Here is a 14,382-nt window from a genome sequence, read left to right on the forward strand (position 1 = left end):
TTAATATTTCTGGTAAGTTCATTAACTAAATTTCAATAATATTTAGTTACTGCATAAATTTAAATCATATTAGAGTTGCTACTTTGAAAAAGGTTTACAAATTCAAGGAAAAAAATTGAACAATTCATGGCAAATTAGCAACAAGATGTTACGTATTCCAGCAATGAGGATTTTTGAAGTCAGCGCATAGATGGAAATTTATCAAATCAACATCTGTCAGAGCAGACAAATAATGTACAAATGCAAAATACCAAATTTCACATTTAAAAAAGTAATAAAATGTTTGAACATCATGTTTTTTTTCTAAATGTATTCACAATATTACTGAATGTACTTAACTACAGTTCTCATAAGTCTATAAACTGGCCTTCATTGTTGTTATGAAGTTCTAATGTGACGCAACGTTAGAAAATGTTGCACACTCCTGGTCTAGGTCATCATTAAATCTATTTAACACTGAATTTCTGCAACCGAGTGTTCTTAGAGTTGCTCATCTTCTATATATATAAAAGCCAAACGTCTGTGTGTATGTATGTATGTTTGTTTGTAACGCTAAAACTTTTGAAAGACGGAACCAAACTTGACAAATTTGGTATCATATCGAAGCCCCATCACCCGGATGACAAATATCGAAATTTCACGTCAAACGGACCACTAGAAGTTGGTTAACTGATCAGTTATCTTCGAGGGGGGGCCCCAAAAAAACCTGTCATTATCTATATATATATATATAAAAGACAAATGTTTGTTTGTAACGCTAAAACTTGAGATGAAAGATTCCTCTCCCCTAAGAATAAAACATATGTTCAATATCTGATTAATTTGATGTATGTATGCATGTATGTATGTTTGTTTGTATGTTTGCCTAAAACTTTAAACAGATGCAACAGATTTTCACGAGATTAGTATCCTTTTGAAGCTCGACCCTTCGGATGACAAATATCGAAAAATTAACCAAATACATTAATTCCTTCACCTTCAACTGGGCAGTTTTCTGCAGGGAGGGTCGTTTCTTTTGTTTACATTTTTTGCAAGTCATTCAAAGCTTGTGTAAACAATGTCGCATAAAAGGCGTTATTTCGACCACCCGTGACGTCACAACCACCAGAGGCTCATCGATAAGAGTGTTCGTTTTTCGCCTCTTTTTTCTCTGGCGCGTTACGGCTTTGAGCCTACTTACTACTCTTTTTTTTTTGCCTCAGGGCCTTGATAAGTGGTGACTCTTGTAAAAAAAAGAAAAGAAAAAAAGTTAGATTGGATTAGAGTTACATTTTCTTGTATAGGCTAAAACAAGAAATGTTTCTGAAACGGTCAATGTATTTTTGTCAGAATTACGATCCTGTTTGGCAGTGAATCAGATTGTTGCCTGCAATATGCATTTATTTCTGAATTACCTAAACATGACATGCAGAAGAAGTATTACAAGCATCCTCACAAATGGAAAACCTAGATCTGTCATACGTGCTGGCGTGCACTCGTGCCATTTTAAAGAACTGCATTGGAGTTACAGAGCAGGTTGCAGTAACTGCACAGTCAGCACAAAGCACACCTAAAGAGACAAATACTTCCCAGCGGTATTATAATCGTCATACACCCAATCATAGGAGAAGCTAGATAGTGAAACAGTCAGAGGTGCTGGTGCCAAGCCCCAAAGAAATATGTGTTATCGAGGTCAGCGGCGTGGGCACATTACTCGATTTTGTCCAGAAAATAGCCGGAGGTGGGGAGGGTGTGAAATTTATCGCCAATCTCATTCCCAAAACTGTTGTAAATGGTGCATTGCCGGTTTTAACTGTTCGCATCAATGGATTACCACGTACTGCTCTAGTGGATACAGGATGCACGCAGTCACTAGTCCACAAGTCGTGTTGTAAGGAATGGGCGAGGAAAGTGACCGCTGTGCTTACAGCAGACGGAAGTATACTTAGCTGCTGTGGAATAAGAGCGGTGCAAGTTAACACTGGTGCAAAGCTGAACTTTAACATAAAAGTTTTTTTTTTTTTTTTTAAAGATCTGAGCCCCCCCCCCCCCCCCAGCCAATCTTTCTCGATAAACACCCGCCTAGCAGAAACCACTGTCAGTAACTGTCCCCACTCTTTAACTGTGCCTAAATCAAAACGTAGATTCCATGAACATTTCTATTAATAACGACTACTACGATATAATCCCATTGATTAGTGTACATTCAGTAACCCTGATCCTCGAGTGGCCTCAAGTTCTTGATACGTGGTGACTCGTTTGTAAAAAAAAAAAAGTTAGATTGGATTAGAGTTATATTTTCTAATATAGGCTTATTTTTTATCAAAAATGTTAGGATTTGATTTGTTCAAATAGTTCTTTTATGTTACTGATATAGTAAACGTTTTGAGGGATATGTTTGAGATCACCACAATCTAAAAGAGATATCATCAGGTTGGAGGGGGGGGGGCGATTAATGCATATGTTCGTTTGTCTACCATTCTACCATTCTTGTAGAAATATGTGCCGGAAGGCAGCATATTTTTGCTAGTAGAAAATATCAAAGACAGTAAATATGAAAGCATTTACTTGGATTTTGAATGTTTTGGTAAGACTTAAAATGAATTCTTTGATGGCACATTTTTAACCAGAAGTTACACTGCTATGAAAGCTTATGGTTCCATCTGTCCTGGAACATTGTTTTGATTCTCAGGTATATATCCATTGATATCTTATGTTTTTATGTAGAGTGATGTGGTTCTCAGTTGATTGTGTCTGTCAGATATATACTCGAGAGTAAAAATAATGAAAAGAATATGCTGTTGTCCTAGCCCTAGTAATGATAGACTTAACACCACCATGGTCAGTTATCTACCTCTCTACCTCATCTGTAGACTATATATAAAGTAGAACTAAAGTGGACAGTTCTTGTCCAGAATTGCCTCTATATTAAAAAAAAAAAAAAAAAAAAAAAAAAAAAAAAAAAAAAAAAAACAGAAATATATTCCGAAAATCATGTACATTGATTAAGTAGCTTTATTTTTATAACGAAAATCATTTTTAAGAGACCAATGGGGAATTCATAGGTATTATAACATAAATCCCTCAAGATTTAATTACTGTTGGGTTATCTCCCTTGTTCTAACATATGACGGTCCCTCCTTATTTTTGATTTTCTCAGTTAAAAATAAAACCACTTGATCAATTTATGTGATTTAAGGAATATAATATTTTGGTACTCTTGCATAATTTGACCCGAATTCTCATGAATTCCTGTCAAGCATGGATTGTGCGAGACCGGCAATTATCGGTGTCAGCCGAACATCGTAATAGACGCAGACTAATGGAAAAAAAAAAAAAAAAAAAAAAAACGGAAAAAATACAAATGCATATAATCAAAAATAACAAAAAAAAAAAAAAAAAAAAAAAAAAACTAACTTGAAAAATGAAAATGTTTATTTCATTCTAATATTTAATTTTTTTTTTTTTTTTTTTTTTTTTTTTCAAAATATTAATCAACAGAAAGTTTGTTTTTTCTCCAAGAAAAGATTTTTTTTAACCGTATAATTGTTAGGTGTAAGTTTTTTGGGTTTTTTTGTAACCGTATTTTTTTTTTTTTCAAGACTTGTTGTTCAGTCAATTTTTTTTTTTATGGGGGGGGCACTATCCATTTGTACATCTGCAAGAGACACCATCTTTTACACACAATCTTTTTTTAAGTAAACATTTGTGTTTACAATTGTTGCACCTCACTTTTTGGGGACAGCAATTTCTTCTCCTGACAATATGAGATTGTCTGCATCGATGTTTTCATTTCTTTTTCTAACATGCATAGATTTATTTTCTTGCCTGTCATTTTTCTGTTTGGCAAGTTTGAAAATATATTTGTTTGTCAGCTTTTCTTTTTTTTGTTGGTTTAGTCGCTTTCTTCCAATTCGAATGTCGTCTGCTTCCATTTAGATGGCGCTTTTTCATTGGCTAATAAAACTCCCAAAAATTCAATTAAAAAAAATAAACTAATCAGAAAATAAAAAGTCACCCCCCCCTTACTATCACCTTAAAAATTACTACAAATATAACAGAAAAAAAAATTAAATAAATAAAATAAAAAGTTTAGTTAGCATTTCAACATCTGAACAACGCTTGGCTGACACTGATGATTGCCGGTCTCGTTCGATCCATGCTTGACGGGAATTCACGAGAATTCGGGTCAAATTATGCAAGAGTACCAATATTTTTATTTCATCGCAGGTATGCATATCATACAGATTTTTCTGTAAATTTGTTCTTTAATATACGGTCAATTTCGATTCTGGACAAAACCAGAGTGGACCCGTTTCACAGTAAATGAGGAGTGATGTCATACTTTCAGAAATCAAGAAGCAGAAAAGAAATGCAAAACTAAGAATATCACAAGAAAATGTATTTCCCTTTTAACAATTAAGAATTTGGATTATACTCAGCTAAAATAGATTTGGATTATACTCAGCTAAAATAGATTTGGATTATACTCAGCTAAAATAGATTTGGATTATACTCAGCTAAAATAGATTTGGATTATACTCAGCTAAAATTGATTTGGATTATACTCAGCTAAAATTGATTTGGATTATACTCAGCTAAAATTGATTTGGATTATACTCAGCTAAAATTGATTTGGATTATACTCAGCTAAAATTGATTTGGATTATACTCAGCTAAAATAGATTTTGATTATACTCAGCTAAAATAGATTTGGATTATACTCAGCTAAAATAGATTTGGATTATACTCAGCTAAAATTGATTTGGATTATACTCAGCTAAAATTGATTTGGATTATACTCAGCTAAAATTGATTTGGATTATACTCAGCTAAAATTGATTTGGATTATACTCAGCTAAAATTGATTTGGATTATACTCAGCTAAAATTGATTTGGATTATACTCAGCTAAAATTGATTTGGATTATACTCAGCTAAAATTGATTTGGATTATACTCAGCTAAAATTGATTTGGATTATACTCAGCTAAAATTGATTTGGATTATACTCAGCTAAAATTGATTTGGATTATACTCAGCTAAAATTGATTTGGATTATACTCAGCTAAAATTGATTTGGATTATACTCAGCTAAAATAGATTTGGATTATACTCAGCTAAAATAGATTTGGATTATACTCAGCTAAAATAGATTTGGATTATACTCAGCTAAAATTGATTTGGATTATACTCAGCTAAAATAGATTTGGATTATACTCAGCTAAAATAGATTTGGATTATACTCAGCTAAAATTGATTTGGATTATACTCAGCTAAAATTGATTTGGATTATACTCAGCTAAAATTGATTTGGATTATACTCAGCTAAAATTGATTTGGATTATACTCAGCTAAAATTGATTTGGATTATACTCAGCTAAAATTGATTTGGATTATACTCAGCTAAAATTGATTTGGATTATACTCAGCTAAAATAGATTTGGATTATACTCAGCTAAAATAGATTCATCAAAATTACATTTTCTTTAGTCAAATCGGCTGCTCCTGTATATCTTGGATATCGAATTAGATATATTGCTTGTATGTACATGAGTAATGCATAAATTTATACGTTTCTGTTTATAGGATCGATTAGGATTTAAAGACCCCAGTAGATGGGGGGAAACAAGAGGAACAGCTTTCGATCGACGCCAGTTTGACCTTGATCTTCACACATACATACAGCATTAAAAAAACAGAAATTGGATTTTTTTTTCACCAGCAAGATTTATTTTTTCACAGAGTGCATTTTATATATATTCATCAACAAAACTTTTTCATAAAACTAAAAACTTTTTCATAGACAAACAAGTTATATTTTTTCGTAAGCATTTTAATTTTTAAATAAGAAAAATCCTGAATTATATTTTTTGGTAGACATTTTAATTTTTAAATAAGAAAAATCCTGAATTATATTTTTTGGTACTTTAACCCTTTTTCCAATAAATCTGTATAATAACAGGCTTCTTTATAAAAGGTATAACATTCCCATCATATGAATTAGTAACAAAGTTACGGCTGGAGTTGATTTGATTATAATAGATTTTCATGTGTATAATAGCGTTGAATTACCTAAGTAAATGCTGGACAAGAAATACGAAGATAAAAATAACCAGGAAAAGAAAAATTTACTCACCTGATAACAGTAAAGTCCATAAAATTTAGGTAAGAGGGTGCGTGGGTTTTGATTTAAATTCTGAAATTATAAAACGAGTGAGAAAACTTTGATTACTCACAAGTAAAATAATTGATAACTTTTTTAAAATTACCAATTAGAGAGTGTGCGAGCAAGAGAGCAGTTTGCAAGGTTCATGCTTAAACAAAATGCAAGTCTACCAATCAGAGAGTGAAAAGGGGAAAAAGGAATGGATAAAAAAAGAAAGAAAACGGGAGAGAGAAAGGGCAAGGAGGGGAGAGAAAAAATGGGAATGGATTGATATAAAAAAGGAGGATGGATTGACAAAGAAAAGGGATGGATCGACAAAGAAAAGGGATGGATTGACAAAGAAAAAGGAATAGATTGACAAAGAAAAGGGAAAACATATATATATATATATAAAACTTACCAAGTAATATCCTGGCAATAGCTTCTGTAAAAATTCTGCTTCTTTATGTTGTACAGTTTTAATGATGAACTCATCATCATCCGTAATATAAAATATACTTCCACTGGCCCCAGGGTTTGACAATTCCCGGAGTGGTTCATTGCACAACGAGAGCTAAAAAAGAGATTAAAAAAAATTAAATTAAACAATGGTACAGATTTATTTGCTTAATATAAAATTAAAAAATAAATGTATTTTAGTAACACAACAAACTGTAAACGTCAGTCTATAAATAAAGACGAGGTCAGAGACAGTTTATAAAAGTGCATATTTCATTTTCTCAGTAATGAGTGAAATATTTATTGAAAATGTGTTAAGCACCATTTTTCAAAATTATTAACTTTTAAATCAGTGGAAATTTTCATGCAAAAAAGCAACTCAAGAAACTGGTCTGAATTTTATTTGAAACAAGTTTTCAAGCACAGTCATTCAAAATATTAATTGAGCTTTCTACTGACTCCTGTACAACATGTGAGGGTCATTTTTTACTGGCATAGATAGCCACATAGCTGATCCATCATAAACATACAAATAAGTACAGTCGCAGTTCTCTTTCAGCAAGAAACCTGAAACAAATCATAAAAGTGTATATTCTTTTCACAGTAATAAGTGATGAAATATTTATGAAGCAACTCAATTCAGTGAAAAGTTTCATGAAAAAAAAAATCAGCTCAAGATTTAAATACTTGATCAATAAATTTTTCAACCAATCAGAAATCCGGGAATTCTTCCAGATAATAAAAGAAAAAGCAACCATTAAGAAAAGACAAAACTGCAAGGAGTCAATCCGAATCTTATATAAAATAAGTCAAAATGATTCATTCAACATGCTAGCACAATTGTCGTAATATTTTTGATATGAGGGTATGATCACCGAAAGTTGGAAGGTTCTACTTAATAGACACTGGCGATAGAAATGGAAAAATCAGATGGAGATACGTTCTGCTAGCAAGTAATCAGAAACCAGAATTGCTCCATAAAAATATTGAATCTTTTAGCGTTCCAGCACATAATTTTTTCGTGTCAACACGAGAAAGATCTTTTGCTCTTTGTCTGCAAAATATAATTTTGCAGACAAGTCCAGGACCTGTACAGAACAGCTACCCACTGAAAATTCTGTATCTCCAGGACCTATACAGAATAGCTACCCATCAGAAACTCTTCTGAAATTAAACATTGCTTTCAATTCAAGACATCAAATGAAAGTCTATTGATGCATGCAGATCAGCCAATGCTACACGTACACATGCACGCTGCTAGACTCCCACAAACATTCACCCAATAATCTTGCATATACAGTCGCAATTTCTATTTCAGAAAGAAACCCGTTAAGAGGTTTTCTTCTCACGAGAATTAAGTTCCTCGTAATTTAAACTCAAGTTCATTTATTCATTCAACATACATTTTGATATGCTACAACTATTACTTAAAGTGTTGACTTGCATCACTCCACCACACAACAATATCATTTTAATCATGTCATTGATAACCATCTAATTTTATATAAATTTATATACTTATTGATATACTAATCTACCCTATTGCATCACTACATGGACTCTTCCTAACACTGATAATGATGGTCACAGAGTCACTATGATCAATATAGAACCAGTCTCTGACAATCAATTATATCAGTACTTTCTGTAAATATATACTCTTAACTACCTCCTCGTACTCTCCTCTCTATTTAAACTCTTTATCGTTTATATATATATATATATATATATATATATATATATATATATATATATATATATATAGTAATAATTATGTCAGCCCCTTTAAGAACTATTCTTATTGTTGAGTACTTTAAGGTGAAATTTAAGTCGGTCATTTAAGCTTACATGCGCAGATAATGATGTTATAATCATAAGATCACTCTCGGTCGTCTTTATGCTTTATATAAATGTTAATTTCAACTGTATTTCTTGCAGTTAACGTTGGCCGTGTGATTTGTTCCTTGTTAATGGAGTCAGAGATGGCTTTGTGGCCAGGTTTGAATCTCCCAACCAACTGTAATCATAACTCCCTGCACTGATGAAACACTATAGATATTAAAAAAATAAGTATAGTAATAATTATATATGTTAAGTTTTGAGACATTGTGTTGAACAAAGATGGCAGCGTAGTTCAGATCAGTAACCAAGATGGCGACCAAGAATCAAATGCGGTCCGTGGCGTAGTTAACCTCTTAAGTTCTGAGATACTGTGTTGAACAAAGATGGCAGCATAGTTCAGATCAAGATGGCGGTGTAGTTCAGATTAGTAACCAAGATGGCGGCCAAGAATTAAATGCGGTCCGTGACGTAGTAAACGGCGAACTGATTGAATCCAAAATTCAACAATTTTTATAATAATTTTGGGACGTTTTCATTGGTTGTTTAGCACAGCGGTTGGTTATAAAAATGATTGGCGAATCCATTCGTCTCATACCCCCATTAGGAGTCAAAAACATTTTATATATATATATATATATATATATATATATAATTTTAATTCACTGAACTTTTTATTTTAGGTTAGTTTACTCTACCTTATCTCTATCCCCTCTCCATCACACCTATCTTATTTATGTTTATATCTCTTTACTTTTTTTTTACTTATATTCATTTTTTTTTCACTGGATTTATTTCTTATACACTTCACTACATTTTATTCTATCTTCTTTCCTGTCTTCTCTCCATATCGTCACCATCCTTGCCTATATAATATCCCTTTATTTCTCATATACCCCATTCCTTAATGGTTCTAAATTTTTCCCAAATTTCCAGTCAGCTTAAATTCACCTACATTATTTTAACCTGCACACTTTTCGTCCATCTCTCTCCTCTATACCTTAGTATCTTATATTTATATATTAATATCTCCCCAATTATCTCCCTTAGCTAGATGTTGCATTAAAATGTTTGCAACCTAGCTTCCTAGCCCTTCTTCTGAGGAGAAGAATTAGGTTCTGAAATACTTTGGTATAAAGAGCACATACTCACCCCACCCCCCCACAATTATAGCTTTTCCTTATTACACTGACAACTAAATCTGTATAAAATAAAATACGCATCAAGTGCACTTGAAAGCCAAATCACAATGTAATATTAGGAAAACAAATATATTTCAGAGATATACTCTGAAGAAGAAAAAATTAAAAAAAAAAAAAACAAAAACAAAGCCACACACTGAAGATGGAGTATATTTCTAAAATATATTTGTTATAAATTTCAAACAATAAAATATTTGTTTATTTTCCTAATATTACATTGTGATTTGGCTTTCAAGCGCACTTGATGCGTGTTTTATTTTATTAAAATTAAATCAACGTTTCTTTATGAAATGCACAACCTTGACGTTATTCTCGCGTTGTCTACGCACAGTTCAAACATTTCAAAATACAACTGCTGAGATACAACACGCGGCTCTTTATAAACACACATTTCTTTCTCCAACTGTACAACATGAAGAGAAAGAAGAAAAGAAAAAAAACATACTGAAGATGGAGTATACCTCTAAAATATATTTATGTTATAAATTTCAAACAAGTAAAATATTTGTTTATTTTTTCTAATATTACGTTGTGATTTGGCTTTCAAGCGCACTTGATGCGTATTTTATTTTATTAAAATTAAATCAACATTTCAATATGAACTCACACCCTCGAAACTAAATCTGTCTATACCAATATATGACTTTGTCTTTTCTATAATGCTCTTATTATATATGTTGGCTGGCATCGTCCTAGTAAGTATAAACTTTCTACTAGTGAGACATCGGCTTCGGTTATAGCTTGGTTGTGATGACCACATCCCTTGTTCAAGACGAAGTAGGTTCACTCCATAGTCAGATTTTGCCACAGTCTGCTTGATCTATGTTAAACAACTTTTTTGTTTGTGTCGCGTTTGCTCATGTGGCAGAGTACTCACCTCGGATGCAAGAGGCTCGGGTTTTGAATCTTGAGTTTGGATATGTCTAACTGATGAGCCTAAATGAGGGTGAAACTAAAGTCTTGAACTTCCTGTTTGTTGGCTGTCATGGCTCTTGTAAACTGTGACATTGTTTGACTGTAAAATAATTATATATAAGGCATCCTTCAGTTTTGGAGGTGCGCATGATGAGGAATACTGTCGGCGTGGTTGAATAGGCCGATCCTGGATTTACACGTCTGCAGAAGTATATATATATATATATATATATATATATATATAAATCAAATTATATAAATATTCTAAGGAGTCAACACAGGTCGATCAACTTTTCAACATATAATTTTATTTATTTATAAGTTCTACACATGTATTGAGCACTTTTGAAAAAATATTGGGTTTTAGTTTATGTTAACAATATACTTGAGCTTAATTAATCAATATATTATATATATATGTGTGTGTGTGTGTGTGTGTGTGCACGTAAAATATATTCTTTGTATATATATTTTTAATATGTAGACCAAACTATTTAAAAGGTGAAAGGTCAATGAGTGTCAACATCTAACAATAAAGCATATATAAATTTAAAAAAAAAACTGAATTCCAACAACCAGTTTTTATTTGTGGTTTTTTTTTTTTTTTGCTTTGTTTGTTTTAAATGTTTATATTTTTTCCAAAACAATTCCAAAGTTTTTTAGATTTGGAAAAGAAAAAGAAATGAATAAAAACTTTATCATTGGAATTTAGTTCAATAACTGTATTTTTAAGATGAGGTACCCCCGTAATAATAAAGGGTTGGGTTTGAGACTCCTAACAAACGGTTCCCCAGTTCGATACAAAACACCTGACACGATGAGGAAGTCAGTCCGACAATCTCAATCAATTTAGTTCAATATTAAAGTTTTTTTTTTTGTCTGTTTTTACTTTTGTGTCCTCAACAAACATTGATAAAAGTATAGTATCTGTTCTGATACTTCATCTATGATCAGTAAAGAAAAATCCTTCTAGACTTAGACAACTGTTATTGTTAACCCCTCCAAATTTCAATACAATTACAGATTCTGTACTAAATTACTGATTCCAATTCTTTATAAATCTCTAAATATTTGACTGTAAAATTTTATTTTTTTTCGCCGATTACCATAAAAACACATGTGAAATGTGCAAATATTTCTTCAAACGTAAAAACACACTCGTAAATAATGATCTGTATATTTTAGTTTTACTGAAATTTTAAAAATCAATAAATATTTATTATTTTATCATTACTACAAGCAGTGGAAGACTGTTTTTTACAAAATCAAATAAAAACGATGATGAAAGGAATCGTTTTTGGTATCGGAAAATAGGCACAATTTTTTAGATTCTGATACAGATACTCCAAAAAGTTCTGACTTTTCCGATTAATCATCCCAACGTGTATGTGTGTGTGTATATATTTCAACTATTATACAAGTCACTGTGTGTGTGTGTGTGTGAGTTCCTTCTTCATAGATTCTAAAACGGCTGAGCCTGTCTTTTGCAAATTTCACAAAGAAAATTTATATGTCTGGCAGCGTTCTTAGATACGTTTTATACAGAAATTCATTTGATAAATATCGAAAAATATCCAATCCTTAAAATCTTCCTTTCTAATAGATAAGAATTTTTACAGGGAAATTTTACGTTACACCGGCAAAGGGAGATAATTCTCAGCAAATCAAGGAAAATTCCATTCTCACAAAATCATTTCTTCTAAAAAATACGGAACTGTTGTTATCAGGAGGTATAGCTCAGTGATACAGTATTCGACTACAGATTAAATAATCCCCTGTTCAAGCTTGGGTGTACCTCATCATTTTATTTTAATTTTTTCTTATTAATGAGTTCAATTTACAATAAATGAAGATGACTACCATTTAAAATCACCGCAAATCATTTCTTCGTTTGCATATTTTAAAGCTAAGCATTAATCAGAAGTGACTTTTCCAGGGCATCCAACCGGCAAACCCAAATATCAGTTGACGTGATATTGTAAACAAACACAGACGGAATTTGATGAATGACATTTTAAATTTTTTTTTTTTTGCGTTTTTTTTAATTAGTCCACCGGGATTTGACGAATGACATTTTTAAGTTGTTGTTTTTTTTTTTTTTTTTTTTTTTTTTTTAATTAGTCCACCGGGCAAATTATCCTTCATAATATATAATAATCGATTGTAGATTGATTCTGTAATAACATATGCATTCTGTATGAATTAAAATATCATATTTAAGCGTACGTATGACTGGGCAATGCTGGGCATCCAGCTAGTATGTATGTATGTATATATATATATATTTTTTTTTATTCTGCCCGAATAGATCAGAGGAGATCTCAAATTGCATTGTTTTGATGAATGAATACATGTATTCATGGCCTGAAATGACCATTAATTATTATTAACAGATTTTCACAAGATTGGTATCATTTTGAAGATCAACCCTTCGGACGACAAATATCGAAAAATTGACCAAATACATTAATTCCTTCACCCTCAACTGAGCACTTTTCTACAGGGAGGGGTCGCTTTTTTTTGCCGATATCGTAGAAAGTCATCCTCTCTTTTCAATTGTCTAGCTCTTATTTAAACCTACGTCACTTCCGGTTTGGCGATGGGCACAACAGCAAAGACGTCAGGTGTTTTATTTTTTTCATATTCATTGCCTCCTTCATGGTACAGGTTCGAGCCTGCCTGCTAACTACATTTTTTTTTGCTTAACACACACCTCCAAACATCCAGGCAATGCCGGGCACCTAGGCTAGTTAATTATAAATAATAGATAAGTTCACCATTAACATATATATATATATATATATATATATATCTCATACCATATAAACACCACCTATAATAATTAATAGATATAATCAGTCAACTTACATAAAAATACACTCATTTCATTTCAATTACACATCCACATTTGAATTATAATTGCCATATTTATTTCAAAAAGAAAATAAATTACATCATATCTTTTTTAAATATATTAATGGCTATATGACGTTGAAAAAAAAAATTTTTTTTTTAAATCTTACTCTCTTCACAACATTAACTTTTTTTTTGAATTTTCATACTTTTCACAATATATTTTCAAATATTGTACTGGTATTTTATTTTCTTCAATTTATTCATCCAGAAGAAGTCTTACAATAAAGACAAAACATTGGACATATAAATTGGTTTGTTCCTTTTTCATCTCTCTCTCTCTCTCTCATATATATATATATATATAACAGGTAATATATTGTATTGCTATGATGACTGGACTTATGCATTCATGACCTGAAAGTTTTATATCCCTGTTGCAGATATTGACAGTGTGAGATTAAGAAAAGCAACTCCTGTCACAGACGTGCGTCAGAAGCAGAAATGTGTCACTGAATTCCTCTATACTAAAAAAAAATTCAACCAATCAACATTTACTGGCACCTGTTAAACATTTACGAAGTCAGTGCAGTGGAGGTGGGTTCATTGATTTCAGAGTGGCGACAGATATGAGTGAAAGTGTGCTTAAAATAAATTCTGGAGCACAAAAGGTCATTTGTTTTAATGGTACCACTCCCATCTTCATAGCTCCTAAACATTTTATTTTATTTTTTTTTTAGGGTGCATTACTTTTGGAACGACCCTCATATACAGTCAATGGATTTGAATGTTTAACACATACTCACCATGAAATCATCAGCTTGGATTCCAAACAGCTCTCGAAAATATCGAAACGCCACTGGGGCATAGGTTTTGAAGCGAAAGTCACTATAGTGATGTGCTGGGGTAAGATTACTTCCTTCACTAGAATGCAAAAGAAATTAAAAATTATTAGTTTTGTTTTTTCTTTTTTTCAAGAAATCCTGATT

At 31.7% G+C, this 14,382-nt stretch overlaps 1 protein-coding gene across 11 annotated transcripts in view; it reads right to left on the reverse strand.

Annotated features, from left to right (window-relative positions):
- LOC145246120 (phosphatidylinositol 4-phosphate 5-kinase type-1 alpha-like) overlaps positions 1-14,382 on the reverse strand; it is a 397,047-nt gene that overhangs the window by 244,237 nt on the left and 138,428 nt on the right. For all 11 annotated transcript variants that reach the window (XM_080107962.1, XM_080107960.1, XM_080107967.1 and 8 more), the window contains exons 5-7: positions 14,200-14,317; positions 6,547-6,699; positions 6,117-6,176 (exon numbers count right to left, since the gene is read on the reverse strand). In XM_080107962.1, the coding sequence (XP_079964088.1) occupies positions 6,117-6,176; positions 6,547-6,699; positions 14,200-14,317 (331 nt within the window). The remainder of the gene's footprint in view (positions 1-6,116; positions 6,177-6,546; positions 6,700-14,199; positions 14,318-14,382) is intronic.

This window comes from Euprymna scolopes, chromosome 23, assembly GCF_053919585.1.
Source record: "Euprymna scolopes isolate OS-2025 chromosome 23, ASM5391958v1, whole genome shotgun sequence".
Classification (NCBI taxonomy): Eukaryota; Metazoa; Mollusca; class Cephalopoda; order Sepiida; family Sepiolidae; genus Euprymna; species Euprymna scolopes.